This window comes from Sarcophilus harrisii, chromosome 3 (genome assembly GCF_902635505.1).
Source record: "Sarcophilus harrisii chromosome 3, mSarHar1.11, whole genome shotgun sequence".
In the NCBI taxonomy this organism is placed as follows: domain Eukaryota; kingdom Metazoa; phylum Chordata; class Mammalia; order Dasyuromorphia; family Dasyuridae; genus Sarcophilus; species Sarcophilus harrisii.
In genome coordinates, this window is record NC_045428.1 from 45,328,141 (window position 1) to 45,355,450 (window position 27,310).

Consider the following 27,310-nt stretch of genomic DNA (forward strand, 5'->3'; position numbering starts at 1 on the left):
TGTGGCTGAACTCTTCCTGCCTTTTAATTGTTGATTCTGCCTCACCACCGCCTACTCTGGGGTTCAGCAATGAAAATGATGTTAGGGAGACTTTGCAGAATCATGTATATGTGTATTTCGAAGTCCTCCCTTTTTAGACTCGCAGAGGCAACAGACCCCACGCATTTTGTGAATCCTCACCTCTAGCCAGAGCCTAGAAACAATTGGGCCTATCTGCTTGAAATGTCATTTACAGAACTGTTAAGTGAAATGGGGACATGTGTCAAACACATCTGTTAGTTCTAGTTAACAGAGAGGAAAGTCGCTGGATGGAAGATCCTGCAAAGCTTGAACTCCTCCGGCCAGAAGCATCTATAATTAATGAAATTGCAAGGAGAAAGTTTTCACACTTCCCGGAACAGCCTGTGAAGTTGTATTAATTAGTTTAGCAGCCGGTATTTGTAGTCTCTTTAGCTGTTAGGGTTTTTTTTTTTTTCCTGCTCAAGTACCAGTAACCTACCCTCCCCATTTTTCAGGGGAGGGGGGATTTAGAGGGAGGAAAGAGGAAGGAGGGGAAGAAGAGGAGGGAGAAGAGATAATGAAATCTATTTCAACATAAATGTTCTCTCCCCCTTCCCTATCTATTTTCCTATTCACTTCTATTCCTGTATTTTATAGAATAATTTACGGTCTCGTTATCAGAAGTCTTTCTAGCTATAGAGATTGCTTACTTTTTTGAATAACTACCCGAGTCCCCACCCCCCCCCCCCTTCCTTCCCACGGTAGGTCTCTGGCGTTGAACCTACTCGAGTTATAGACCTGAAGAATACTACTTAGAATATTTGTCCATTTCCACCTCCAGCCCCTTTCCCCTATTCGGGCCCTACGGAGTGCCTTCTGGCCTGGTTCCCTTAATTGAAGGCAGCATCTCCTTGGGCCGACTATTTTACAGAGTCTCAACTCGGAGATTTTTTTTTTTTTTTTTTTTTTTTTTTTTAGGGTCTACACAGACCCTGGATCTACCACAACGACTCCAGTGTTATTTTGATTGAGGAGTTAAAAAGAAATACCCATGCTCCAAGTGGTAAGAATAACACCTCCGCGACCTTTTTGTCAACCCAAAGCAGGTAGAAAGAGTCATTAACAAGGCAACTCATCCTTAATGACAGCGTGTTCCTTAAGTAAACAAACTTTTACTGCTCTTTACCGGCCCTCTGTTTGAAGTCTCTGAAGCAGAAAATGGTTAAATTCTTAGTGAAATTGACCTACAGCAAAGAAGCAAGTTCAGGGCGTCGCAGAGAGCGCAGGTTCAGGTTTGTTAAGCACAATTTTCTAAGGATCCACTTTTCACTTTCAGCTTCCATTGTGATTAATTACCGCGCCGTGTAAAAATCCAACAGGGCCTTGACTGTTCCCGCGTTTCTATTAAACACCCTGAGTTGTCAAAAAACAAAATGTTTCTGAAATTGCAATAGAACTCGCTACAAATTATTCATGAAGACAGTTCTAGATTCAACAGGAAAATAATTGCCTTTTCAAATATTAATGATGTTTCATTTCCTCCAGTCCGGGGAAGTAGTGAAAAGCAGCGATTTCCTAGGTTCGGAGAATTTCTCTCTTAAAATAAAGACGCTAACTTAAAAGCACTTTAACTGGGCTAACACTGAGGGCTTTGCTTTACCGTGTGGTGCTTAGAAAGAGGCAGCAGGAACAATAGGGAGTTCGAGGAGGGGAAGAGACCCTCGCCGTTCGCCGCGTTATGACTTTCGTTTTCTCAGGCACGAATCTTGTCTCCTGAAACTCAGGCCCCTAACCTTCCCTTCTACCGGGGCTCTCCTCCTCCCTCCCCCAGTTGGTGTAGCCAAACGTAAAAATCTCGAGGTGGAGCCAGCCCCGTAGAGCAGGAAAAATAAAATCGACCGAATGGGATTTCTCCCAAAATACTTGTGCCCAGCTACAAGTGTGCTATAAAATGGCGGTTGCAGAGGGGCCGCCCCAGACTTCCTAACTTGGCCCGGCTGCTCGCAGCAGGAGGCGGGTCCCTCGAGCCTCAAAGGGGCCGGCCCCGCTCCGCTTCCCGGGCCGGCCTGCTCGGCCCGGGACATTTGTGGAGACCCAGCAGAAGCGGGAGGAGCGGGAGCTCCAAACCGGCGTGCAGCTGAGCTCTTCGAAAGCCAGACTCAGAGGATCCACGCCCTGCAGTTCCTCCGGGCCGGCTAGAGCTGCTCCCCTAGACTACGCTCGGCGCTTACTCGCTTGCTCGGCTCTCGAGCCGCCTCGGAGCGAGTGAACCAGACAGAGAAGCTTCCCGGACAGCCGACCGAGGTCGAGACCGAGGCCGAGGCCGGGACTGCTAGGCTAGGACCCATTAACCGGCTGTCGGGTGCCAAGGAGAAGAAGCCAGGGCCATTGAGGCCGAAGGCTTGGAGTTTCAGAGAGAGAGAGAGAACAAGCTTGAGCCCTGGATTCAGCTGGGCCTGTCTTCCTTACCTGCCACATAAGTCCCGGGGCTCAGATCTAGAGTTTACGGATCTTCTTTCCCAGGGGCCTCCTAACTTACTGCTTTCTTGTACTGCCCTAATATCCTTCCTTTATTTGTTGACTTGGCTCCACGGCCCGAGGTCAAATCATTGTTTCTTTATGTGAAACTCTAATTAGGCAGTCATAAGAAGATTTTTTTTTAAATTCTGGTGGGAGAGAATATAATCATTAGAATTCCCCAATCTGTTTTCTCAGTGAAGCTCTTTCTTCTTTTGCAGGACTTTGATTGCGTCATTTTTCTAATTTTTGTTTTTTAAGAAAAAGAAAGACAAAGTTTTTTTTTTCTTTTTTCTTTCTTTCTTTCTTTTTTTTTTTTTTTTTTTTTTTTTTTTTTTTTTTTTTTGGTTATCAATACGAATTGGACCAGTGGGGGAGAGGGAAAGAGAGATCATGTGGATAGTGTTGACACTGATTTATTCTGCCATCTCTCCCCCCCCCCCAAAAAAAAAGAGGGTTTGTTGTGTGATAAATGAAAAATGAAAGGCCCCATTAGGGGAAAAAAAATCCCATTTACAAAGGAGATTGGGGGGGGGGGGGAGACTGTTTAGGGATAGTATTCTTCAAAGGGGATTCATTTTTATGTGAAGCAAGTATATAGGCCTAGATCAATCCTGAATTCATACAAATTGATGGGTAGGCAGATAGGAAAGACAGGTAGAGGATAGATTCATAGCAGGATAATAGGTAGATAGACAGACAGACAGATAGATAAATAGATAGATAGATAGACACCGATTTCTTCTTCCTGAGAGGTCTGTCTTGTTGAGTGAGGCTTTGTTTACATCAGCACCAAATCTAGATCATTTCATGGGAAAATATTTTTTTTCCTTGAATTGGCTTTAGGATGAGGTGGGGGTTAAGGGCATTAGGGATTGACCTTCATTGATAGTATACTGTGTCTATTCACAGTATGTGTGTATGTATATGACTATATATACAGTAACCTCTGGCACCATATACCCAGCTATATTTTAGTTGCTTTAATCACACACCTTACTTGACTTGGCAGCATTGACTGTGAGACTATATAAAATGTGTCTATATTTTCCAATTCCCTGACTGCAGAAATGTCTTTCGGGGGCAGGGTGGGATAAAGCAATACACAACTGATCTTTATTTGGCACATTATTTTGCCAATAGGTTCCACAGGTCATATATGATCACCTTTCATTAGCTCCTGGACACATCATGAATTCCAAATGAAAAAAAAAAAATCCCTTACTAATTCTCCAGAGTATAAAATTTCTGTTTGTGCTTCTATGAGGGTGAGCTCTGGTTTGATTGTGATAGTTTGGGGGCAACTTTGGCCCTAATCGAATTCCCTCCCCATCCATGGAGGAAATAATTCATTGCAAGACCTTCCTTCTAACTCTAACAACAGGCAGGGCTGGCCCCTTCACCTCTGCTTTGGAGTTACAGCACTTAAGATCTTGCCTTCAGCGGTTAGTGGAGACCAATCTGTCTTTTAAACACTCCATTGACAATAAAACCAAGTAGCACATGTTAATATCTTCGAGAGGCCGTTGTAACCCATATAATAAAATATTATTACATGCATTCCAGTATAGAGAGATAGAGGATTATTTAGGAAAGATTTGAAGAATGCTGCTAAATGTTTTCCCTCAGGGGGTAGACGAGAGAGGGGGAAAAATGGATTTCATGTGAAAACAGCCTCAGAAGTGAATCATTGCCCACTGAGGAGCTCAGAATACCTTTCCCCGAAGACAGAATACACATTGTTTACACGCAGTGTGCAACTGCAGTTGGTCTTTAAATTATCTGACTGCTTTGTCATTTGCACAAAACCCACTTTAGAAAACAATTTGGGCTGGAGGAAGAAAGCGTTTGGGTCTGAAGACAACTTTAAATTGGGTAGATTCTGGCTTCACTGCCAATATTTTTTTACAGTGTAAAGTGGGCTACCAGTAAAATGGATTTTGGAAATTTAAGGTGGCAGGGAGGGAAGGAAGGAGGGAGGGAGAGACAGAGACAGAGACAGAGACAGAGAGAGAGAGAGAGAGAGAGAGAGAGAGAGATCCACTGGGGTTTTAGACGATGGAAATTAAACTAAAATGGAGTCACCTTCTCTCTCTATCCCCTTCTCCCAAGCTCCCAATTCTCAAACCCTGGTGGGGGGAGGGGAGTGGTTAATAGATCTCTATTTATCAAAGGATGTGAGCTGGTTCTATTGGGGGAGGGAAAAAAAGGGGGGGGGATTGGAAGTCCTGGGGCCATGTGGAAGGGTTTTCTTTTCTTCTTTCTCCTTTCCCCCCTTTTTTGGGGGGATCTTTTGTTTTTTGTTTTGTAGAGAGACAGAGACAGAGAGGGAGGTAGGCTCCTAACCCACCCCCTAACTAATGTATGTAATCGTTAATTGCATTCTTTCAGGAGAAAAACCATTCAAATGTGAATTTGAAGGCTGTGACAGACGATTCGCGAATAGCAGCGACAGGAAGAAACACTCTCACGTGCACACCAGCGACAAGCCCTACAACTGCAAAGTGAGAGGCTGTGATAAATCCTACACGCACCCCAGCTCCTTGAGGAAACACATGAAAGTGCATTGCAAGTCTCCTCCTCCGAGCTCGGGTTACGAATCTTCCACCCCTTCCCTGGTGTCGCCCTCCTCGGACTCCGGGCGGGACCCCCCCGGCTCGGCTGCAGCCCCCGCGGAGCCGGGCGCCTCGTCGCGGGCGGCGAACCTGAGCGAATGGTACGTGTGTCAGAGCTCCGGGCCCAACGCGCTCCCGGCTCCTCCCAGTCCGGCTCCGTCACCTGACTCGGGAGAGGCGGCAGCGGCTGCGGCGGCAGAGGCGGCGGCAGAGGCGGCGGAGGCGGCGGCGGCAGCGGCGGCGGGAACAGCGGCCACGGCGGCGGCGGCGGCGGCCACAGCAGCTGGGGCAGCGGCGGCTGCTGCTCACACGAACTGCGATGCTAGGCCCTGTTACTAAAAAGGGAGAGGGAGTGATAAAAAAGGAAGGAAGGAGGGAAAGAAGGAAAGATGGAAGGAAGGAAAGGAAGGAAGGAAGGAAGGAGGGAAAGAAGGAAAGATAGAAGGAAGGAAAGGAAGGAAGGAAGGAAGGAAGGAAGGAAGGAAGGAAGGAAGGAAGGAAGGAAGGAAGGAAGGAAGGAAGGAAGGAAAGGAGGGAGGAAGGAAGGAAAGGAGGGAGGAAGGAAAAAAGGAAAGGAAGGGAGGGGGGAGGGAGGGAGAGAAGCCCACCAGTAATTAGCTGCAGGACTATAGGTCCCCAATGCAGTTATGTCATCCCCATCGATCTTAAACTACAGAGAGATCTTCGTAGATCTACCTCTACTTATATTTTTATCTGCTCACATACACTTACCCCCTTTACACACTGTACACAAACACAGTACATAAACACACTCCTGTACCCCAGGGTGATGCAGACTATAGGGAAAAACTCATGAAAAGGGGACCCCAGATTCTGGGAGCTATTCCTAAAAGGACCAAGAAGGGAAAAAAGGAAGGAAAGAAAGAAAAAAGAAGAATCACGATAATAATAATGAGAGGATTGATGGGAAACCCTGGTACTTGGAAGAAGCCGAAAGCCTGGTAAAATAAATGGCCGAGGCTCTGTCATTAGGCTGGGAACTATATGTTTTCCTAGGGGGAGGGAGGTCAACCGCCCTGCAGACGATTCCTAAGGGGTTGGCCTGCTCTCTTTCTCTCTCCCCCAAGCCCGCCCCTCTATTGCCTTGCCCTCCTTTCCCCTTTCCTTCCCTCCCCCCCCCCCCTCCCCAGCACAGCTCCCTCTCCCACTGGTTGGGTTGGCCCTCCTGGTGCCAAACTGTTTCTCATCGATTTCTGATTTCTTCGTCCATGATTGTATCAATGAACCAAAGTGTTTAGATTTTTTAGTGTCCCGGGATTTCTGGACAGCTTGCGAGGGGCAACCTGCTCGCTCTCACCATTTCTGCCTGATTTCTTTCCCCGATTCCCTCTCCAAGCAAAATTCCCCCTTCCTGAAATATCCCAAATCCTTCAAGAATTGAAGGTGATTTTTTGTAATGAAGCCCCACCTCCATCACATCTCCTAGGAGGATGTATGTATGACATATGTACACAACTACATGAAATGAGTGTACAAAATATATGCATGGGTGTGTACGTGTGTATGCACTATATATGTGCACATGCATGTATACATACAGACATGTAGTAGGTCAACGAATAAAACTGTTTAAAGAGAGGAGGGAGTAAAGAGTGGCCTAGTGATTAGCTTGTCCTTTCCTTTTATGTTCCCAAGTCTTTAAGATGCTGAATCCCATCTTCCCTTGCCTCCACTCCAGCCTCCCTCGAAGCTATTGTCATTCATTCCTGTTGAATCTTGTGGGTGCTTGTGATTTCTCGGGGTTTGTGGGAAGGCTGTTCGTGGTGACGTCATTGTGCTCAGACCACTTAGGCGAAATTACTTGTGTGAGGTGTCAGTTTCTCTGGATGAATCGTGTAAACTACGTGATGGTCTTTGTCTAAAGCGCACAACCTTTGTCTTGTTTTTTTTTTTTTTTTTAAAGAAAACAAAAACAAAAGAAAGAAAAAGAAAGAAACACCAATAATAAATTTTGTAAAGGCAAAAAGAAACCCATGGTGGTGATAGAATGTGTATTATATACATATAATATATTGCGGTGTACATGACACCAGGGAAAGGATACCCGATGGAGAACCACAGTTCCTGTACCTTGTTTTTCTCCTTACCTTTGAGTTCTAGGCAATGGGGAGTGGGTATAAGAAGTTGGGGTTAAGGAACTCACAAAAGTTGGGAAGACAATTTAGCCATCATTTTCTTCTTCTTCATCTTCTATTGGAGGAAGAAAAGGGCAATTTTCCCTAAAACTGTTGTCGGTTCATTGCCTAAATGTAAGACCAATTGGTTATTTCCCAGCTCCTCCTTCATTCCCCATAGAATTTAAAGAACTAGATGATTTGGGGGATTTGTTTTGGGTGGGTGGGGGTGTTAAAGGGAATGAGAGGGGCAACTAATCAAAGGAACAAAGGGGGGGGGGAATCTTCACACAAGAGACACACTAGGCAGTTCTGAAACCTTTTCACTGAGCCAGTGCTCTTTCTTGAGATTTAGTTTGGTTTGTTCTCTATAGAAGCTTCTTTTAGATACTGTTAGACAATTTTCTTTTCCTAACACTCAGCCCAACAACTTCAGTTAAATAAATAACTTACTAACTGGTGTGGGATCGTTTTCATTACACATAATGAAAACCTGATGCATCCAAATACATCCTTGGTGAATTATCTAGTCAGTGAAAGGAAGAAGAGAGAGAGAGAGGGGAGAAGAGAGAGAAGGGGGGGGGGGGGAGACCCACTCCTAACACAACAGCGCTGATAGTCATCAACTGCAACAGCCATGGGCAAAGTTGGTTGCAAAGTGGTGCTTCTCATCACAAAACTAAAACTCTGGAAAAGAAAAGGTTTTGGGAGGAGGGGGAAGGACAGGAAAGGGTCATCTGAGAAAGAATTTTCATTTCAGAAGATTGTCTTTCTTTTAAAAAAAAAACTTTTAAAAATTATCTTGAGCTCATCGCTTTCTTTTCGTTCCTTTGACCCCGAAGAGAAATAAAATAAAATAAAAATGTTTGTCGGTGTAGGCTAATCACCTTTAATTTTTCATTTGCTTGTTACAGATGTCCACAGCGTTGCTCTCAAGGTAATCTAGACAGACGCAGCTGAAAGCTTGAATCTTATGCCTTAGACATCAAAGGCAGATTGCACAAAGAAGTATTTCTCCGCAACGGTGAATCTTCATGGTAAGTTAGGATTTCTATGGCAATAGGCAAGTCATACTTAAATACTGAAAGGCGAAGTCTGGAGCCCGTCCAGTCTTTTCATTAAGGACATAATATTTACGTCTAACAGGCCTTTTTTCTTGTGTATACAAGTATATATTTTTGTTTGACGCGAACTAAATCATTTTCATTTAATTTCCGGTAAACAAAAACCACGCGAATGGGCACTTGTTCCAGATCATAATAAAAATGGATAATAATGTCAGGAAGCAAAGAGCCGCCTGAATTGACGCGTCAGTTCCCCTTTGTCTCTGCATTCTGCCGTGATCAGAGAATGCATTTGGATTTGATGGCGAGTTTCTAAAGGCAAGGAAATGGTTTTTAAGGGGGAAAGAAAAGGAGAAAGGTCTAATCAAGCTCGGGTTGTTCAAAGAGTCTGATTTTGGGGTTGAAAGTGTGAGTTTTATGGTGCATCTACATGGCACGTTAGGATCGCTATGGTAATGAGGAAAGCAAAAGCAAGCGGCCCTCAATGGAGGCACACTCCATTTGAGACAGTCTATTAAGATACATTTGCACTGACCTTTGGTTTCATGCTAGTTTAATACAGTCAATCTGCTCTCCATCATATACTTCCTGCACATAATACACTTTCTCAAATTTGGGTGTTTGTATTTACCCGAGACCCTGGCTCTTATTGTGCCTGAGATTTTAAGTCAATGTTCTCCCCTTACCCCCAATCATTACTGTTCTTATTATTACTATGTAGTCGTGTTGTGCGCAGTGTTGTTGTTTATTATCAGAAAAGGAAGAGCTGGTCTCTGAGAACCTTTACTGCCCCCCAAAGACGATCCAGGGTCAGTGGTGAATGACTCCTGGCAACGTCAGAAGCTTTAAAACTAAAATCGAAAAAAGAAAGAAAGAAAAGCAGATTTCATCCATCAGAACACTTCATTTTCCTGTCCTTAAATTAGCTGAGCTTGGAAGACCAGGACATCGAGATGGGCTATGGGAATGAGCCAAAATCTCAGAAAGTAAGGAGGACTGACTACTGTCACCATTTCCAAGGCCCTTCCTCATTTAACTGCCTACAACCTTCCCTTATCCCAAGAAAGAGGGTTATCAAAGTCTAAATGGCCCAAGTGCCCCTGTTCTAGGGATCCCGCTAAGGGCAGCTAGGAAAAAACTTAGTCTGGAGGAGATTGGGTTGGGCAGGCATTCCTGGGAAGGAAGGCCAAGGCATTAGGGAAGATCCCAGGAAAGTTAGAAGTCCATGTTTCAGTAATTGTCTTGTTGTTTATTTTATCCAAGTACCCCAGTGAATAGGGGAAAAATAAACACGGTGAAAAAAAAATTCAAACAGTTGAGTCTTCTTTAGTGCCAGCCCTTGTGGTTGAATAAAAAGGATGGTCCGCTTTCTATTGAGCTGAGAAATCTTTGAAGTGGGAGTTATTATCTGAGACATTCCTGCTTGTCGTCCTAACAACGCTGATGAAACGTAAAACGGGCTTTGTTGGCGATTTGTTCTCCTCTCTGTCAAACTCCCCCTGCCCGCTAGCTTTAAACCGTTTCTAAAGAGATAAAATCAAACTTTTTTTTTTTTAAAGATAACTTTAGGACTCTCAAGTCTATACAGCAAAGAGCAATCCACATAAATATAAAAAGTCTACAGACTTGCCCGTCTGTGAAGACCCCAGCACACACACACACACACACACACACACACACACACACACACTTTGGTACACATTTAAGAAAATGGCGATGTGTGTGTGTTTGTGTGTGTGTGTGTGTGTGTGTGTGTGTGTGTTACATGGCCAAGTCGAACACTTTCAGAGACTGGGGAATTTAGGATTCTTTTCTTAAATAAGAGGAATCTTAGCTACTGGTATCAGTTGATTACCTGAAAGAGGTGGAAGGAGGAGGACACGTTCTTTTAGAAAGTCTCTTGTCCAAATAAACCACAGAATTCACATCCCTCAACATACTGTTGTCAACCCTCAAAGTCAAAAGGCAGTCCTCAACCAAAAATAGACTCATTCTATTTCTCCATTCCCACCATAGAATCACCAAATCCCTCTAGGAAAAATAAAATAAAAGTAGGTGAGAGAATTGGGCCTGCTCCAGTTTAATAGTTACAATTCAGTGTTTACATTGGAATATCTGAAAAATAAGTAAGGAAGCAGTGTATTCCCGCTAATAGGCATGCAAACGAAAAGTCCCCTGTGAGCCTACGAATGAATCTTCTTACTGTGTGTATAGCCAGATCTTGGAGCTTTTCTTGGTCCTGGTTCTCTGAAACCTTATGTTGTGCTTTTAAAGGTGATTTAATACACACACACACACACACACACACACACACACACACACACACCATTCAGGATATTTAGGAGGTCCTCCTTCCCTCCCCTGTGTGTGATGACTAAATGATTTGTAAAGAAGTTTCCTAAAGCTGTAACCCATGCTGTTATTATAGTTGCTGCAAAATGTTGTCTTTTCTATTGATTTTTATTTGTTTACTGGAGGTCCCCATATGTTTGTTTATATCGCTAATTTATGGGAAAATGTAATGATCGCAATGAATGTGAATTATACAGACAGGAAAACGTTTTGTAACCGTAACTCACAAAGAATGCCCTACTGAGCCCTCTGAATATTTCTCATCCTTCCCTTCCAGATTGTGATTTATATCTTGCCTTCAGCAGGAGTTAAATTATAAAGTAACTTTAAAAAAAAAAACAAAAAAAAAAAAAACTTGTTCTGTTGTTTGAAAACGACTATACTACTATGGAAAGAAAATGTTCCAAGTAGTTGATGAATCTTGCTGTAAATATGTACAACTTGAATTCTGTGACTTTCCACCAAGATATATACTACAATGTGTAGATGATGTTTCATTCCCTTCTTTCCATTATTCCAAAATAAACGACATATGCATCTTCCCATTCTATTTCGATTCTGGGTTTCGAATGATTGCTCTATCTGGGGTTATAAATGAGTTCTCCAACTCAGTCTTTATGTAGGAGGAAAGGAGACTTCGGTTTATTTGCCTTTCATTATAGAGAAATCACTTGGGCTTTTTTTGTTTGAAAAAGGAAAGCGGAGCACCATCTAGCTTACTCTGGACAATTTAGGCTGCAGTCCCTCTTCCATTTACATCCGCTTCCAATCAACAAAACTTAAAAAAACTGGACACGACATTTGGAGGGTTGGGGGGAAGGTGGGGGAGGGAGATACCCGGAGGTATGACAAAGTTGTAAGCGTTTGCCGTCAAAAGCTTTTCCAAATCTCTCTCCTCTGCCACCAAAACTCTGGCTGACCAGTGCCATCACGCTGGTGTCTCGGAACCATTTCTAGAAGCAGGTATATCAAACAAAAATAAAACCATCATTACAGATGTTGATTGGGCCCATTTTTGCTCCCCCCTCCCACGCGGAACATCAGTCCAGTCTACCCGGGTCGGGTGTCTGGGGTTTCATTTAGCAGCCTCAGCTCAAAGATGTTTGTATTTCCTTCAGATGTGATCCTTCTCAATAAACTCCGCACGACTTCCTATAAGCCCAGGGTGGGGTGGGGTTATTTTTTTGCATGTTTTTGTTTGTTTGTTTGTTAATTTTCTGAAAGTCCAGTACCTGAATCAGCTCTTTCTATGCTGTTTAGCAGATGAAGTTTTTTGGACTAGGCCCTTTTAGGATTATTTCGTTGCTTTTCTCCCTCTCGTACGTTCTCACAGTAGCCAATGTCTCTACTGGGCAATTCTCATTCCTAGGCAAAGATGTTTCCCCCCCAGCTTTTTTTTTTTCTTCCTCCCCCCCGCCCCCCCCACCTCCTGTCTTAAAACCCCGCCTGCGTTTTAACTCTAGCGCGCATGCGCCAGGGCTTTGCGCTCAGTGCTTCTGCCTTTCTGAACTTAAAAGAAGTTGCCTCACCCAGGCAGGGGATGTCAAAGCCGAGTTTCTAGAGTGGAAATGGACATTCTGAAGCATAAACGGGGGAAGGGAACAAAAGGAAAGAAGGAAGGAAGGAAAGAAGGAAGGAAGGAAGGAAGGAAGGAAGGAAGGAAGGAAGGAAGGAAAAGAAAGAAAGAAAGAGAGAGAAAGAAAGAGAGAAAGAAAGGAAAAGAGAGAGGAAGAGAGAAAGAAAGAAAGAAGAAAAAAGAGAGAAAGGGGAAAAGAAAGAGAAAGAGAGGAAGAGAAAAGGAGAGAAAGAAAGAGAAAGGAAAGAAAGGGAAAAGAGGAAGAAAAGGAGGAAGGAGGAAGAAAGGGAGGGAGAAATAGAGGGAGGGAGGAAAAAAGGGAGAGAGGGAGGGAAGAAGAAAAAAAGAATGCTTCCTTGTGGGGAGGGGGGGAGGAAGAACCAGGACCCCGAGGAAGGAGGAGGATGACGAGGTAAGAAAAGTGAGAGACGAGAGAGAGATAGAAAGAAAGAGAGAGAGACAGAGGCACATACACACACACACACACACACAGAGAGAGAGAGAGAGAGAGAGAGAGAGAGAGAGAGAGAGAGAAGCACAGAGACAGCGACAGAAGCAGAGAGAAAGAAGAAAGAAGACTCCCAGAATGTGCTAATTAGAGCACACAGTTCTATGGGTCCCCATGATTGAGCGAAGACGTGTAGTTATTACATTTGACTGTAGTCACTGAAAGATGCAATGTCCCCTCTGATAGCGTGGGGAGAGACGTGTGGGCATTATTCGTGGTCCCTTTTATAGACGGTGCCTTTTCTTTCTAGGACTGACGAACCATTTTGGAAGGATCCATCCCCTGTTGCTTCCTATCATCGATCCCCATGCAAACCCAGCCATTGTGCAAGTGCATTAATTAAAGACCATTCATTTCACAAAAGCACAATTGGTACGTAAAGGAAGTGAAGATTAAAAAATAGGAATGGGGAAAACCCAAGCCTGGGGATTTCCCGCGGAGTCCTAGCTCCTGGGAGAGAGAAAGTCCCATTCCCCTCTCGCTCACCCCTTGCCCTCTCTTCCGGGTCTGCGGGTTCTGCATTCATCCACAGGGCCCAGGAACGCAAACCATTCCCTAATCTTTACTCCTCGAGGATAGCTAGCTTTCAATAGATAGTGAAAACAGATTCTTTTTCTTAGGTGTACCCAAGAGCTGATTTTCTGTTGAGAATGGGCTCCCCCACTTCCCACCTTGTGCTCCCTAGTTACACATTCACTGGTTTCTTGGGGAGCAAAGTTGGATAGCATCGTTAGCAGTTTATCGGGCTAAAGTTGCGGCTCCTTTTAAAAATGGAGGATATAGGATAGATTTTGTAAGAAGAGGGAAAGGTTCTTAAGGTTCCCCAGATGAGGAGAAGGAAATGGCCCCAATCCACTGTTAGCATTTTGCTTTGGAAAAGTGTTGACTTGGTGCTCTATCCATTATTGAGAAACCTGATATTTCTTTATATGGTCAGATAACTGGAATCCCCAAGGAACAGTCATATAAGTTAGATCTGTCCCTGGGTTTCAAGAAGGAAATTTAAGGAAAGGTGGATTCCATGGGAGTGCTTGCTTGTCACCATTCATATATATTTGTCCATGTGTTTTCTTTTTTTTTCTCTCTCCAATCACAATCAAAGAGCCATGCGCTTGACTCAATCCCACCAAGCCCTGCAGCGGGTCACTGCAGAAAATATGTAATTTATTTTTAAAAGGTCCAAGAAAAATTAGACCGAATCGAGTTTATTTCTATGTGGAATGAAGCTGGAGATATCAGATCGCCTTAATGTCACCCATATGACTTGTTAAGACGCTGTAGCTTCAGTAAACCTCTGTAACTCGTCTAGACCATATGTTGATTTATTTACATCATAAGTCTTTTAGGTTATTGCATGCTGGAGAATCTGCATTCCAAGAGCATAACGCAGAGGGCATTAAAACGGGGAGCCAGAAAGGCAAGGCTGCAGAGAAAGCATTTGGGTGAAATTCACAAGAAAAGTACATTCTTCACAGAATGATAATAGCGTCCGGTTAAGCAATTATGGTTTTATCCTCCAAAGTCCCCGTTTCTTCAGCTGAATAAAAATATTGGTAGGATCAAGAATTAGGAAAGCAACATGTTCTACCTGTTATTAGCCTTCTGATCGAGGTGTGGTGGAAGTGTATTATTTTATAGATCCATTTTTTTCTCAATGAATTAAGTATTATAATATCTGAGTGGTCATTAACAGCCAAATTGATACATGACTGGAGGACTTGCCTGGATTCTTTCGGGAGCGACTATTTTAAAATGAAACCAACAATCCAATGTAAACAATTAGCAGGAGATCTTTGTTTTAGCTTCTGTAATCCTCAGTAGCTTTGTTAAATATACACATCCGCTGTGTGGGAAGGAGGGAGAAAATATAGGATTTAGGTTAATCTTATGCAAATGTTACCGGTGAGACAAACTTTGACAAGTTAACTCACATTGTTTACACATTATAGTTTCAGTGTTTACTTTCTATTAACTAAAATTTAACAGAGGTGCATTGATCAATGCTGCCTGTGATCAATGCTGGAAAGCCACTGAATTGTAGAAATCCCTGTTAAGTTGGGTGAGAAATCTGCCTAGTGAAATAAACCAAGGGGGTGGTGGTAGTTGCCACTAAACCATCATATTTAAATGGATAACAATTGACAGATTAGTATGAGGAATCTCCCAGCTAGATCCTCTCTCTGCCATTCATTCTGAATCAAATGGGGACTAATAAGTTCTGCAGTTATGACAGAATCACATAAGTGAGTGGTGAGCACTCGCCCCCTCACCTCACAATCTGTAGTGCAAGTCCAAGATTCCAAAGTCAGCACCTGAGGCAGTGTTTGATTCAAATCCTGCATCACTAACAGCACCAATCTATTAATTACTTCCACATTTTAAGTCATAGACAGCTAGTCACCATGGGGTTTTTAATATAAAAATATACAGCCATAAGTGTATGTATTTCAGCCAACATTTTGCAACCAATTTACATATTGCTAAACTACGAAAAATAGCTACCCACCTAGAAGGCTTGGTTGTTTATTTACTATTGGCCGAAGTAGCTTGTGTTATACAAATGATGCATCATAAAATTCAGTCATAATTTTGCTTCCCTCGCCCCAACTAAAGGCAAAAGTGTTCCGAATTCTTCACAGATTCTTTGCCCTGAATTTCTGGCAATCCATTTGGGGAGAAAGGAATCCAGAGTCAAATGTTTTCTATTGTTGAGAAAACCGGACAACTTGTAAAGGGGTGGGAGGGGGGGAAACCTGTTGTAGAAAAGCATAGTCCCCTTTAAGTGTGAAATATCATTTCATTGTAAAAAGTAAGAAAGAATCGGTAATCCAACTTCCGGAAACTGTTCTGAATTATTTCACCAGACCCTTTTAAAGGGGGATTAGCAGGGCTTTTGGAGCAAAATCCTTCTGTTTTATTCAATCTCTGATTTTATGTTATAATTACTGGATGTAAAGGCTCTCAAATTAGTATGCAGAAATCGTTCAGACATTATGCAGGTGCTATTCTAATCATTCAGCTTTTTAATTAAGGAAAGAGGTAAGAAAATAGAATCATAAAAACACTTTTGTGAGAGCTGAGAAAATTGAGGGCGACCGCTTGAATAAAGCCTTTATACCTTCGCCTGACAGGTCAGACACCAAGAGGTTGACTTACGACCTTTTCAGGAGGAAACAATGGATAACAGCTTTCTCACCTTGTCCCCATTATACCTTTTATTCTTAGACAAAATTTATGGAAATCGCCATAAGATGCTTTACTTCAACAAAAGATATTGCAATTATAATGGATACATATCCATATTGAAATTCCCACTATTATGTCTTACCACAAGCTCGCTTGTTCCTTTAGATTCCTTCCGAGTGAGGAGGAGGGGGGATTCTATGAGACCCATGGATGGGGTGAAGGGATAAAAAGTGTGTGTGTGTGTGTGAGTGTGAGTGTGTGTGTGTGTTTCTCTTAGGCAATGCATAAGTAGGGGACTACCAGACAAAAAAACTAGAATGGAGGCGGGAGGAGACAGAAAAAATACAAAATGTGGTCACTTTGGAAGGAAAAGAACTCACAATGAAACTAAGTATCAAGGACTGGTGGACGAGCTAATCTTTCTCTGAGACTCGATTTAGGGAGAGGAGAATTGTTAAAATGAAGGCAGACCTAAGCCTGGGGGATGTCAGGCAGCCCATACCTGTAGCTGGAGCTTGGATCCTAAAACTTGCCTTCTCTACCCCAGCTCTAAGAAGTTTCTGTTCCTCCTATTCGTAGGAAAGGAGGGATCTTTCCAAACCGGGTCTCCCCTTTCTTTTTTCTTTGTACCACTCCCCTCCAGTCTCCCAGTGTCGACTGCAAATGGGGCCCCCAAGTCCATTGTTTCCTTTTAATGCCAGGGAAACTTTTATCTTCCCAGCTCTCCCTCCTCCCAGTCCCAGGCCTCTCGCCCCCCTGTTCTATCCTTCTAGACACTCAGTTGTGACTAGGACACAGTGCCTAAGAGCTTGAGGTTCCCAAAGATTCCTTCCGTCCTTCTGAGGCACTGCCTCTCTCTCTCCCAGGAACAATGCAAGTATTAGGATATCAGCAGCACTCGAAATGATCACGCGTTAAATTATTTTGCTTTCACGGATGAGGGGGCTTTTTTCCAATGTAAATCAAGCGCTTTAGTTATTAAGTCTGAACACTAATCTCCAACAACCTTGACATAATGTCGCAGAATGTGCCACACCACCTCGCACCTGCAGTCTGAATAGAGGCGCCTTTTCACGGGGAGACACGCTTGTTGCCCTCGCGTTCCAAAGGAGTTGTCTGAATGAGTCAAGCTTTTTGAATACCCATGCGCGCTTTCTCCTCTGCCTTTGATCACAGAAAATGTCTTCTAATTTGTCCTTTTTCATTGTAACAACGTTTTCAAGTCCTTTTTTTATTTTCTAAACCACATATTTATAAAGAACATAAATCGCCCCCCGAAAACAAAAGTTGTGCGCCCAGCGGACTGGCGCAGGGGATCCTGAAGATTTTGTTCCGCAGACAAGACGCTCCTTCTGGAGACTGTGCTAAACAAACAGGGAGATTTGGGGGCACCGAACTGCCAAGAAAATATATTGGGGTTTGGAGGGTCTTGGGGTGGAAGTGGGGAGACTTGTCTAACTTTCGGCAAGGTTTCTAGAAGTCGAATTGTAGTGAAATATTTATATCCCTGCGACAAAAGGGGCGGGGTACGTGCTACCGTTGCTGATACTGGGCCACAGGGGAGAGTTTCTAGTATGTTTGATCACTACTGAGATGGACCGTGTATTCGGATAGGTTGGTCAATAGGATCATGGTAGTATAGTGGACAGGATACTTCTCAAATAATTTCATGTTTCAGGGTTCCTTCGACTTATTCAAAGGCAACGGGCACTGTAATTAACGCTATCCAAGACTGGATAGTTCATTAGATATAGGACCTGGATTACAAAGCTATCTAAGTCTACCTAGGGCTTGGACAGATCTCTAGTTGCATTTTTCTGGGCTGAGAAAGCATGAATTATTTGGAGAGGCCTTCTGAACACTGCCAGCCTAAATGTACGTGAAAACACAACACAACACACACACACACACACACACACACACACACACACACACACCTCTGAAGCTAAGGGGCCTTTTAAGAGCCCTACCCCTTTGTAAAGATCAAGGACAAACCTCGTGGTTCAATGAGATTTCCTTTTCCTCAAGAAAGACAGTGCACTTTCTTCTAAGGATCTAGAGAAAAGGGGATTTCGATAACTTCTTTGCCTGGTATACCTTTTATATTACATTGAAAATGTTCACTCTTTGGCTCACTCTCGGGACACACAAGCAGGTGTTAGTGACGCTGACGTCTCATTTAGTGGGGTATTAATTATCAGTTGCAAATCACTGAGCGTCCTCTCTCCACAAATGTAGTCCGACTATTGATCCAGCTCGAGTTTCCAAATGATTTTGGAACCCCAGATTCATGGCACGCTCTTTCCAGAGTTTAACTTTCTCCCTTTTCCTGGCGGCTCACACCAATTCGCTGTGGGCAAAAGCTCGTTCCAACGTTCTTTTTCTTACATGAGCCCAGGCTCCGAGTAAGAAAACTAACATAACCCTCTAATACAGTTTAAAACACTTTGATGTCTTGCCAAGAAACACACTTCCTTCAAGAGAGAAGTCAACATTTGTTTTTCACATTAAATGGCGTTTAGTTGCCAGTGAAAAAATAATGCTAAGGACCACTTTTTAATTCGCTGTATAACAACCGCAGGGGTCTAAAAGAAAATAACGGCGATAGCTATAGACACAAATAACTAAATTACCAAAACGTTAGTCTATCTCCTAGCTTCATTAATATGTAACAGACTCCCCAGTTAATCTCCAAAAGCCAGTGCTCCCCCTGTAAAATAGCACTCTGGGACGAATTGTACATGAGATCAATCACTGCTAATGCACTAAGGTTTACTGCAAGGAAAAAAAAAAGCTATTTACACCTTCAAATAGAAGCTTTTCAGATTTAAGAGTAAGGGCCATACATCACCAAGAATAAATGATTATGAATTGGTAAACGCGCCCTCCAGCGATTAGCTATGCGACGCTATTTATCATTTCTTGGTTTTTTTTTTTCCCCTCCTCTTTCTTTCCCTTCCTCTCTCTCTCTTTCCTTTTTAAAATCATCCAACTGTTTGGGAGGGGGGGGGAAACTTGACAACTAGAGTAGAAGGAGGGAGACCCCACCCCACGGCGGGAAAGTTTGTTTTTGCATATACTATAAGTCATCAAAACACCGCTATTTAGCTATAAACAGGGTCACTTATGAATTGCTTTAATAGAAAGCAATACAGCCCTTTCATTGTCCCCATTTGTTAGTAAGTGAATGTTTGCCCACTGGAGTTAATACATCATCAGGTTTCATGTTTTCCTTTACTCTTCTGGGTCCCCCCTCTCTCCATTACATTTTCTCTTCTTCAGTAGTAAGTCTGAAACTCGGGTATTCCATCATTAAATCGAATTCTACCTCCCCAAAAGGAAAAGAAAGTGTGTGTGTGTGTGTGTGTGTGTGTGTGTGTGTGTGTAACTGAAGAGTCCACAGAAGAATTTGTGGTAGATCACCCTTAGTTGTCCAGGGCGAGTAAAACCTAGCCATAGAAGCGGGTTAGTAGGAACTTGGGAACCCAGTGACATTTTGGAGTACAAAAGCAACTGAAATTGTCTCCAAATAAATATTTCATTACTTCTAATCCCTGGCAGCTCCTGAGCTGGGGGGGGGGGGGGGGGGGGGGCTTTGGAGAAGTACTCTACTGGGGAGGCTTTTTTTGTGGGGGGAGACCTTTCTGAAGAGTCTTAACTGGAGAGGGGAAAGTTTCAGAGGGAAGGGCTATTTCCTGGACAGAAATGCAAGAATATGTTAAAGAACCCAGGACAGGAATGCAACAGTGTCCGTTCAAAGCAGATGAAATAGTCAATGACTCCTCTCCTGCTGTTTTAATACTTTTAGGTCCCGGCCCTTCCTCCACCAGCATTGACCTTCCCCGAACTTTGGGGCTACACAGCGGCGTTAACCTCCATTGGAATTTGTCTAAGTGGCCGGTTGCTTAACGAGCTAAACAATGACACGTCCACTCAGGAGCTGCCCTCGTAAGAGAGAGTTGAGTTACAGAGCGAAGAGGAATTTCCTGGGGTTCCCGGCTAAAGGGTCAGGAGTTCCCCAAGGGGGAGGGGTCACAGAGGAGGCAAGTGTGCGGGATGCCAAAGAGCATAGTCACCTGCTGACCGCATCCCGGAGCGTTCTTCCAGGAGGGAAACAGGAGTCTTTTTTCTCACCCTGGAATTCTGGGTACAGAATAGGGTGTGAATGGGGTTTAAGGGGTTTGTCCTTTCTGCCCTCCGCCTTGGGGAAAAGGGAAAGTAGGAAGGGAACCTTTACGAAGTTTAAAAGCACTCCGGTGGCTTAACGGGATATTTAGTTTTGCGGATTTTTTTTTTTTTTTTTAAGGTGGGAAAAGTGGGGGAGTGAGGCAAAACAGATTGTGGGAAGAGAAGCTGGATAACTAGGACCATTTGGAGCCACCAAGTTAAACTATGAAGCTCCCTAAATCATTACATTCGGTTACCCCGTAAATAGGATTTCTGTTGTGACAAGTGCCTGTTTTCTTAGGGTAAGAGATTTAATATGTCTGGTGAAAGGGACTGGAGGCAGTAAGTCTCACAGCAGGTAACCTCCTCAGCTGGGATCTTTTAGTGAAACTTCTAACAGGCACTATTGACATGGTCTCATGATTCTAGGATGAAGCAAGGTCTCTCTCCTTGGAGATGTTAGGAAGTATATAGACGGGGATTTATTTTTCAGTGGGTTAAGACACTATATCTGCAAATATAGACCAGCAGAGAGCACCTTTCATGGACCCCTACCCCCTTCTCCCTCCTATCTCCTCCAAGCAAAAGTCACTTTAAGAACAACACTCTATAGCCAAGATATAAGCTATTCTGTGACTCAATACAGGATTAAGGCATGTTTTGAAGTCACTAGAAAACAAATGAATATTTGTCACATTGAGGAAGAAATCAAATGCATGTCAGTTTGATACCACAATCTATGTTCATTTGATCACTCTTTTTCGCCTAGACATAGATGAAGATTCATTTGTTCGTTGAAAGCTTGTGACTCACCAGAAAAGTCAGGGGAAGAAAGAATAACATCAATGTAGTGCTCACTATAAAGGGGGAAAATTACATTTTCCTATTTCAACATGTTCCAAGTGGAGATTAAGGCGAATACAGGAAAGAGTGAGAAAGAGAAAGAGAAAAAGACACATAGAGAATTTTAGCCCCAAACCATACAAATTATCCTTACTCCATCCTTCCACATCTGCTTCAAGAACCTCTACAAGGTTTCTACAACTAGAGCTGTCCCAAGGAAAAACAATATAGATAACATATGTGTACGTTGGTTTCAATTCACTGCAAAATAAGGAATCATCCTCATGAAGGTTTAATTTTGTAATCCCACAGAAGAATATTATTCATTTCCCTTACCCTGCATCCTTCTGCACTTTATTTCTTTAATTTTAAATTTTTAATACTATTATTTTTCCTGTGCAAGTCATATTTTTGAAATAAAGGATTCTTTCTATGATATGTTTTCAATAGTGAAAGTCTCTAAAGATCTATAATCTTATTATTTATCGGACTTTTTAAGCTCTAAAGGCTGTATACACTATATAATTGCTTTGAAATGTTTTCATAAATTACATTCAGAAATGTGTCATAGTAAATTACCTTTGTAATAAAATGTAAAAAATGCAAATGGCTGTTGTCTTTATTACGTTTTAAACCATTGGTTTATCTGCACTATTTCACTTGTCACTTGCACAATATGTTGGAGAGAGGGAAAGCACAGTTTGATAACAGATAGATGGGTCCTCGTGTGTAATCTAGCAGGCACGTACAGTTTGGGTCATTTCCTCATCTCCCGCAGAAAAGACATTATCCCTCTCATATTTACATACTTTTCAATATTTGTCAAACAATCATAAATTATAAATTAATGAAATGTTCGACAGTCTTCAGAGATCAGACTAATGAAGACATTTACCTTTTTGGTGATTTTGAGCATCATCTTTGTAAGTTTAATGACATTTAGGCTCTCACGGTTTATTAGACTTTATTAGATTTGTCCTTCGCTCCCGCTGTCATTCAGATGTCTCTGCATAAACATCACCTGCTTCAGGTACAAGAACAAATCGACTTCTTCCAGAAAACCTGGGGGACAAACGGGTGTGTGGCAATCTCAGTTTTTTTTTTTTTTTTTTAAAGAATTAATTCAGACTTCGTTTTACAGGGCATTTTTTTTTTTTTTTTTTTTTTTTTTTTTGAGAGAGAGAGAGAGAGAGAGAGGAGAGAAGAGAGAATGAGAGAGAGAGAGAGAGAGAGAGAGAGAGAGAGAGAGAGAGAGAGAGAGAGAGAGCGCTGTTTATTCTACCCATTTATTTCTGTGGTAGGGCAATAATGTGTGGATACCTGGACAGCAGAGCGGTGAAAGGGCTTGCTGTAATTGAACGGTGATTTAGAGCTTCAGTCGAGAGCTCAGAGAAACTCAAGCTGATTCCATTCCCCCATTTTGGAATTTTCTGAGATTCCTCCCTATGGAAACTGGTCACACTCGATTTTCTGTTAACATCTTTGGGTCTCAGTTTACTCTCCTGCAGAATGAATGGATGAGGGAATGATTAGGTAGCTTCTAAGGTCTTTTCATCTCTTAAAATCTTATGATTCTATGGCCCAATACAAACTACAAAAAAAGAGGAGCCTAAATCAGGAGGAGAATGACAACTTTCAATGGGCTCTGCTCCCCTCTCCCCCAAACCCATTCTTTACATCTTAGTCTGGGACCCAAGATTAGAGCACCCAAAGTTGTCTCTCTGTGCATCTTACTTGTCCACCATCCCCAGCTAGTTGACACTAACTTTGGAGCTCAGGATAGCAGCACATTTATGAGTCTTTGGAAGACCAGCAAGTAAGAGCTTTAATGGGGAATGAGGGCTTGACAAGTTTCCCCACGGAAAAAAAAATGGCTCCCCATGCATTCATTATGATTGATAGTCAGCAGGCTTTTTAATAAAATTATAGGTGATAAATTTAGTTCAATGCAGAGAGGTCAAACGATCAACATTGACTTTAAGATTCAAAGAGTAAATTATTGAGCATAAACCTCCGCAGTCTCCAGCCTACAAAGGCTTTATCTGGGTCTTTGGCGCCATCTTACTTGAACAAAGACCTGGGCTCCCAGATAGACAAACTGTCAAAGCCACTGTAATCAGGCTGGTAAATTTCATTAGCCTGTTCACAAATTTTATAAGCCTGTGTTGGTTACAAACCACCCTGCCGGGCCACCAGACACTATCATTTCCTGAGCTTCTGCCACAAGGGAGAGACTATCCATTAGGGAACTTTCTTGGGCTGTTCCTAGCTATTGTGAAGCCTTGTTGAGATCGGGATGGGAGGGGTGAGGGCGAGGGGGAAGAAGAGAGATGGAAGAAAGCCTTCCTTACATTCCCGACTCAGTTCCTAATGGAACAGTTGGAAAGGTGTGTGTGTACGTGTATGTGTTTGTGTGTGTATGTCTGCAGTATGGGGAAGAGAAAGGGAGGAAGAAAAAAGGGAGCAGAATCCAAGGGGAGATGAGACTGGATGAGGGGATGAATCAGGGTTTCAAGGATGGACATGCTTGATGTCATACCAACAGTCTATTTTCCAGTAGAATTTTCTCCAGTCTGCCTGAAGTTTAGGCCAGTCCACAGAGTAGAGTGCGTTGAGGGAACTCCAATTCTCTCTTCAAGCATAACCCTTAAGCCTTTGCCCCTTTATAAAATATATATCTAGAATAAAAACGCAGAGCCATTAAGCCTTGGAGAACCCATAAAGTGGTTGGTCGAGACTTCCAAATATTTTCAAACAACACTTTTTTTTTTTTTAATACACAATGGAGAGTTATTAAGCCGCTTGTTGGTAAAGTGAGCATGTGTTCTGCAATCATCAAAAATTGATATGTACCGCCAGTAAAGTAATTACGCACCATCCTGAGGATACAGAACAGTACATTGTTAATCCACTTGCACACCCGGTGACTTGCAGCATCAGGCTGCAAATAGCTTAATTAAGTCATACACGTGGAATATAACCATATTGTTACATTGCATTACGAACACTATATCTCAATTTATTGGGACAATTAATGCGGGGGATACACCTCAGGCGAAAATGATATCTGCAGAGCACTGAAGTTGAATTCTACTGACACTTGCAGAAGTAAAAAAAAAAAAAAAATAGTAGCCCCCAAAGAGCAAACGTGGTGGGATTTGGTTTCCCCTCTGGGTCTCGCTGTAGCCTTAGGCAGGGATGGGCAAACTTTCCTGGCCAGACAGTCTTCTAAATGGGAGGGGATCGCAGAAGTGAAATTATGATTGGGAAACAAAGTCATTCATCACTTTAATGTTGGTTAAACGTATTTAAATGAGCAAGAAGCTTCGAATAGTTTAATTATAATCTTGAATAGCAAAGCCAAGTCCATTAATCATAAGAAATCCAAGACTTCAAAGGTCAGTAGTTTGTGGAAACAATGCACTTAAATTCCTATTTGTCTCTAAATGACTCCATCCCTAAATCTGTTGTTTTCGTTTGCAAACCAAGATCAGAACTTTTCGTTTTGAGCAAAACTTTTCTTTCCATCCTGTACAAATCTGTAAGTGACCTTGTTGCGAAGTTGCCCACGTAGTCCTTCCGTGTCCTTCGAATAAAGAACATTGATGAGATTCTCCAACCCCAGGTGCACCCACAGAAGAAACAAAATCTTAGAAACAGCAAATTCAGATAGGCTTGTGGTTACTTTGGAAAAGTGTGTAAACTCACGTGCGCACCTGGGAGTGCTTCCGTATACCGTTTCAGGTAGAAATTGGCCAAAGAACCTTTGAGGGTGGGCGTGGCAAAATTTTCACAAGCACTGTTTCTCTTGTGAGTTTCTCGGCTGTCATTCAAGACTGGAAGTGCAACTTTGCAGTGTTTATTTTAAATGTATTTAAAACAGGTAGGAAGCACAATAATGGCTCACCGTGGTTCTTGGCAATTGATACTCCTATTCTAAGAGAGACCCAAGTTAGCTTGTCCTAGTTGTCGATTGCATTGTTTAAAAAATATCAGCCCAGACCACTAAAAACCCTGGCCTTCCCATCGATCCTCTCCATCCTAACAACACCTTCTGATGGCTCTATATATATAGACTTGGGTTTTTATGGAGAATTATGCAGAAAGGGTAAAAAACAAAGAGATGGGCAGTCTCCAAACTAAAAGTCTTTTCCTTCAAACAGGCATGTTTCCTGAGTCTTCACAGAACAAGAGAAAATGGAAGGGGAAGTGATTTATCAAATCTATTTAACACTAAGGAAGGGCTACTCTTTGGGTCCAATAATGATGTTTGTACTGGCATTTGACTAAAACAATTTAGTCAAATTTAGTCAAACTACTCAGACAGTTGGAAGGTAAAGAAAGCTTCCCACTATTCAGTCCGAAATTGAGGAATAGTTAGATTTCTCTTTGCTTTTAGGAAAACAAACAAAATAGGAAACTTCAAACCTTAATCTCTCATACTTTTAAAAAATTAGAATCCCTCTATTCCTCTACTAGAGAAATTGTCTAACAAGACAGTAGTATCCTGTTGATCTCAGTACCTGGAAATTCAATTTAGAGAAGGGAAGTTGCTAGGGAAAGTCTGACTTTAGTGATGTATATACTCAATCAAATACTTGGGTAGCAGTGGGCATCATGAACCTTTCTTTAGTTTTGGGATGACTGATAAGAGAAAGGTTGGAAATGAAATTGGCAACTCCAATCTTCTTTTTGTAGCTTTTCTTTACCATCTTTTAGGTATAGACGGATAAGATGGAAACCAGACAGGACTCTAACAGCAATAGTTCTCTCGGATGTTTGTTTCAGATATACAGCATCTCAATAAGAAAAAGAAATGTTTTCAGGTTCCCTCAGTGTTTGTGGTGAGGGTCGTTAAATAAATCGATTGACTGTGGGTCAATCACAGAAGTTATTGCACACTTCTTTGAAAAAAAAAAAAGAACTCTGAGAAGAGTAATAGAGAAATTTTGGATTGGGTCAAGGGCAAAGCAGTGGAATGAGTATATGGAGCAGATGGTGGGATTAGGGGAGAAAAGTCAGAGGTTTTTAAAGTCCCTGAAATTTGGGGACTGGTACACATATTTCCTTCTTCTGGAGGATAGCCAAAAAACATAACCATTCAGTACAGAATATATTTTCTATTTCCACCCCTACAAAAGGAAAAAAAAAAAAACCAAACATCTCTATATTTGGGAAGGTTTGTCTTTCAACATCTTAGCACATATTGACATCAAATAGGCCATCTTTATCATTTTTCAGATGAGGAAATTGAGGCCAAATGAGGAGTTAGATGTTGTCATATAACTAGCAGGTTAAGCCATGTTGAGATCCAGATCTTCTAAGTTGTTATCTAACTAAATCCTGCAGATATGTACTTCCTTTGGAATTCTCTCTCACTTTCATTAGGAGGAGCCAAGGTCGAAATCGAATTCAAACTTGCAAACACATGATTTTATTCAGTACCTTTTGGAAATAGTGACTTAGGGTTAGCTAGTTGCTTCTCCTGCTTGAATGTTAAGACCAGGTAATATCTTTCCCTTAGGGATTGTAGAAGGATATCAGTGTAGAAGACCTGGTTGCTGGGGGAGCAGAGGGTGCCTCCACTTTCCTTCCATCATAAATTGACCTATTTGGGAGCTAAATGGTTTATATTGCTCCCAATTAAAGGTAGGAGATGGGTGGAGTTGACTTACCAGCAATTTAGATGAGAATGGTCATCTCATTTATTTCAGAACTGTTAAAGGAGGGGTTAGGGTGAGGGTCGTTAAATCTCATATAGTAGCTTATCTTCTTTCATTTGTCCTTTCCCCCCTGTTGAGCAGTCAGCATTCTGCAACATTTTGTAAATCGAGAAATCCATATAGCTGAACTCCATCGCCCCTCTTCCCCAGTTTCCAGATGGATCTTTTTTCATTATACTTTGTGTGTTTCTCCAACTTCCAGATTTGTTATGAGCAAAGTGCCTTGTAAAGTTTAAAACGCTATAGAAAGTTGAATTAATATGATTATGATTTTTCTGGCTCTCAGAAACCTACTTGAGGATGGGGGAGGAAAAAGTGACATTTCAAACACTATCTGAGAATGGAGAGACAACTGATTACATCTTTTTTTCTCGTCAAAGCAGGTGATTTTATCAAGAGGAAATTGATGGAGGGGGAACTTCAGCTCTCATCCTTTGGATTATTATTATTATTTTTGCCCTGGGGTGTTAGTAAAAGCATCAGTACTCCTCATTTTCAGAAGTCTGAACCCTAGTCTATCTATTAAATACAGTCCAATTTGAATACTCATCCTAAACAGTAAGACGGGAAAGAAACAAGGGGATTTTCTGGCTAATGAAGAAATCTGGAGGTCCTTAGCTTTGA

The 27,310-nt window shown here is 42.3% G+C and overlaps 1 protein-coding gene across 1 annotated transcript in view; it reads left to right on the top strand.

The window, feature by feature from the left end:
* Positions 1–11,243, top strand: part of LOC100929574 (zinc finger protein ZIC 4) — a 13,230-nt gene extending 1,987 nt beyond the window's left edge. Inside the window, exons 2-3 of the mRNA XM_031957797.1 lie at positions 4,909–5,233; positions 8,182–11,243. Of these exons, the coding sequence (XP_031813657.1) occupies positions 4,909–5,233; position 8,182 (326 nt within the window). The 3' untranslated portion in view covers positions 8,183–11,243. The remainder of the gene's footprint in view (positions 1–4,908; positions 5,234–8,181) is intronic.
* Positions 11,244–27,310: the final 16,067 nt, after the last annotated feature.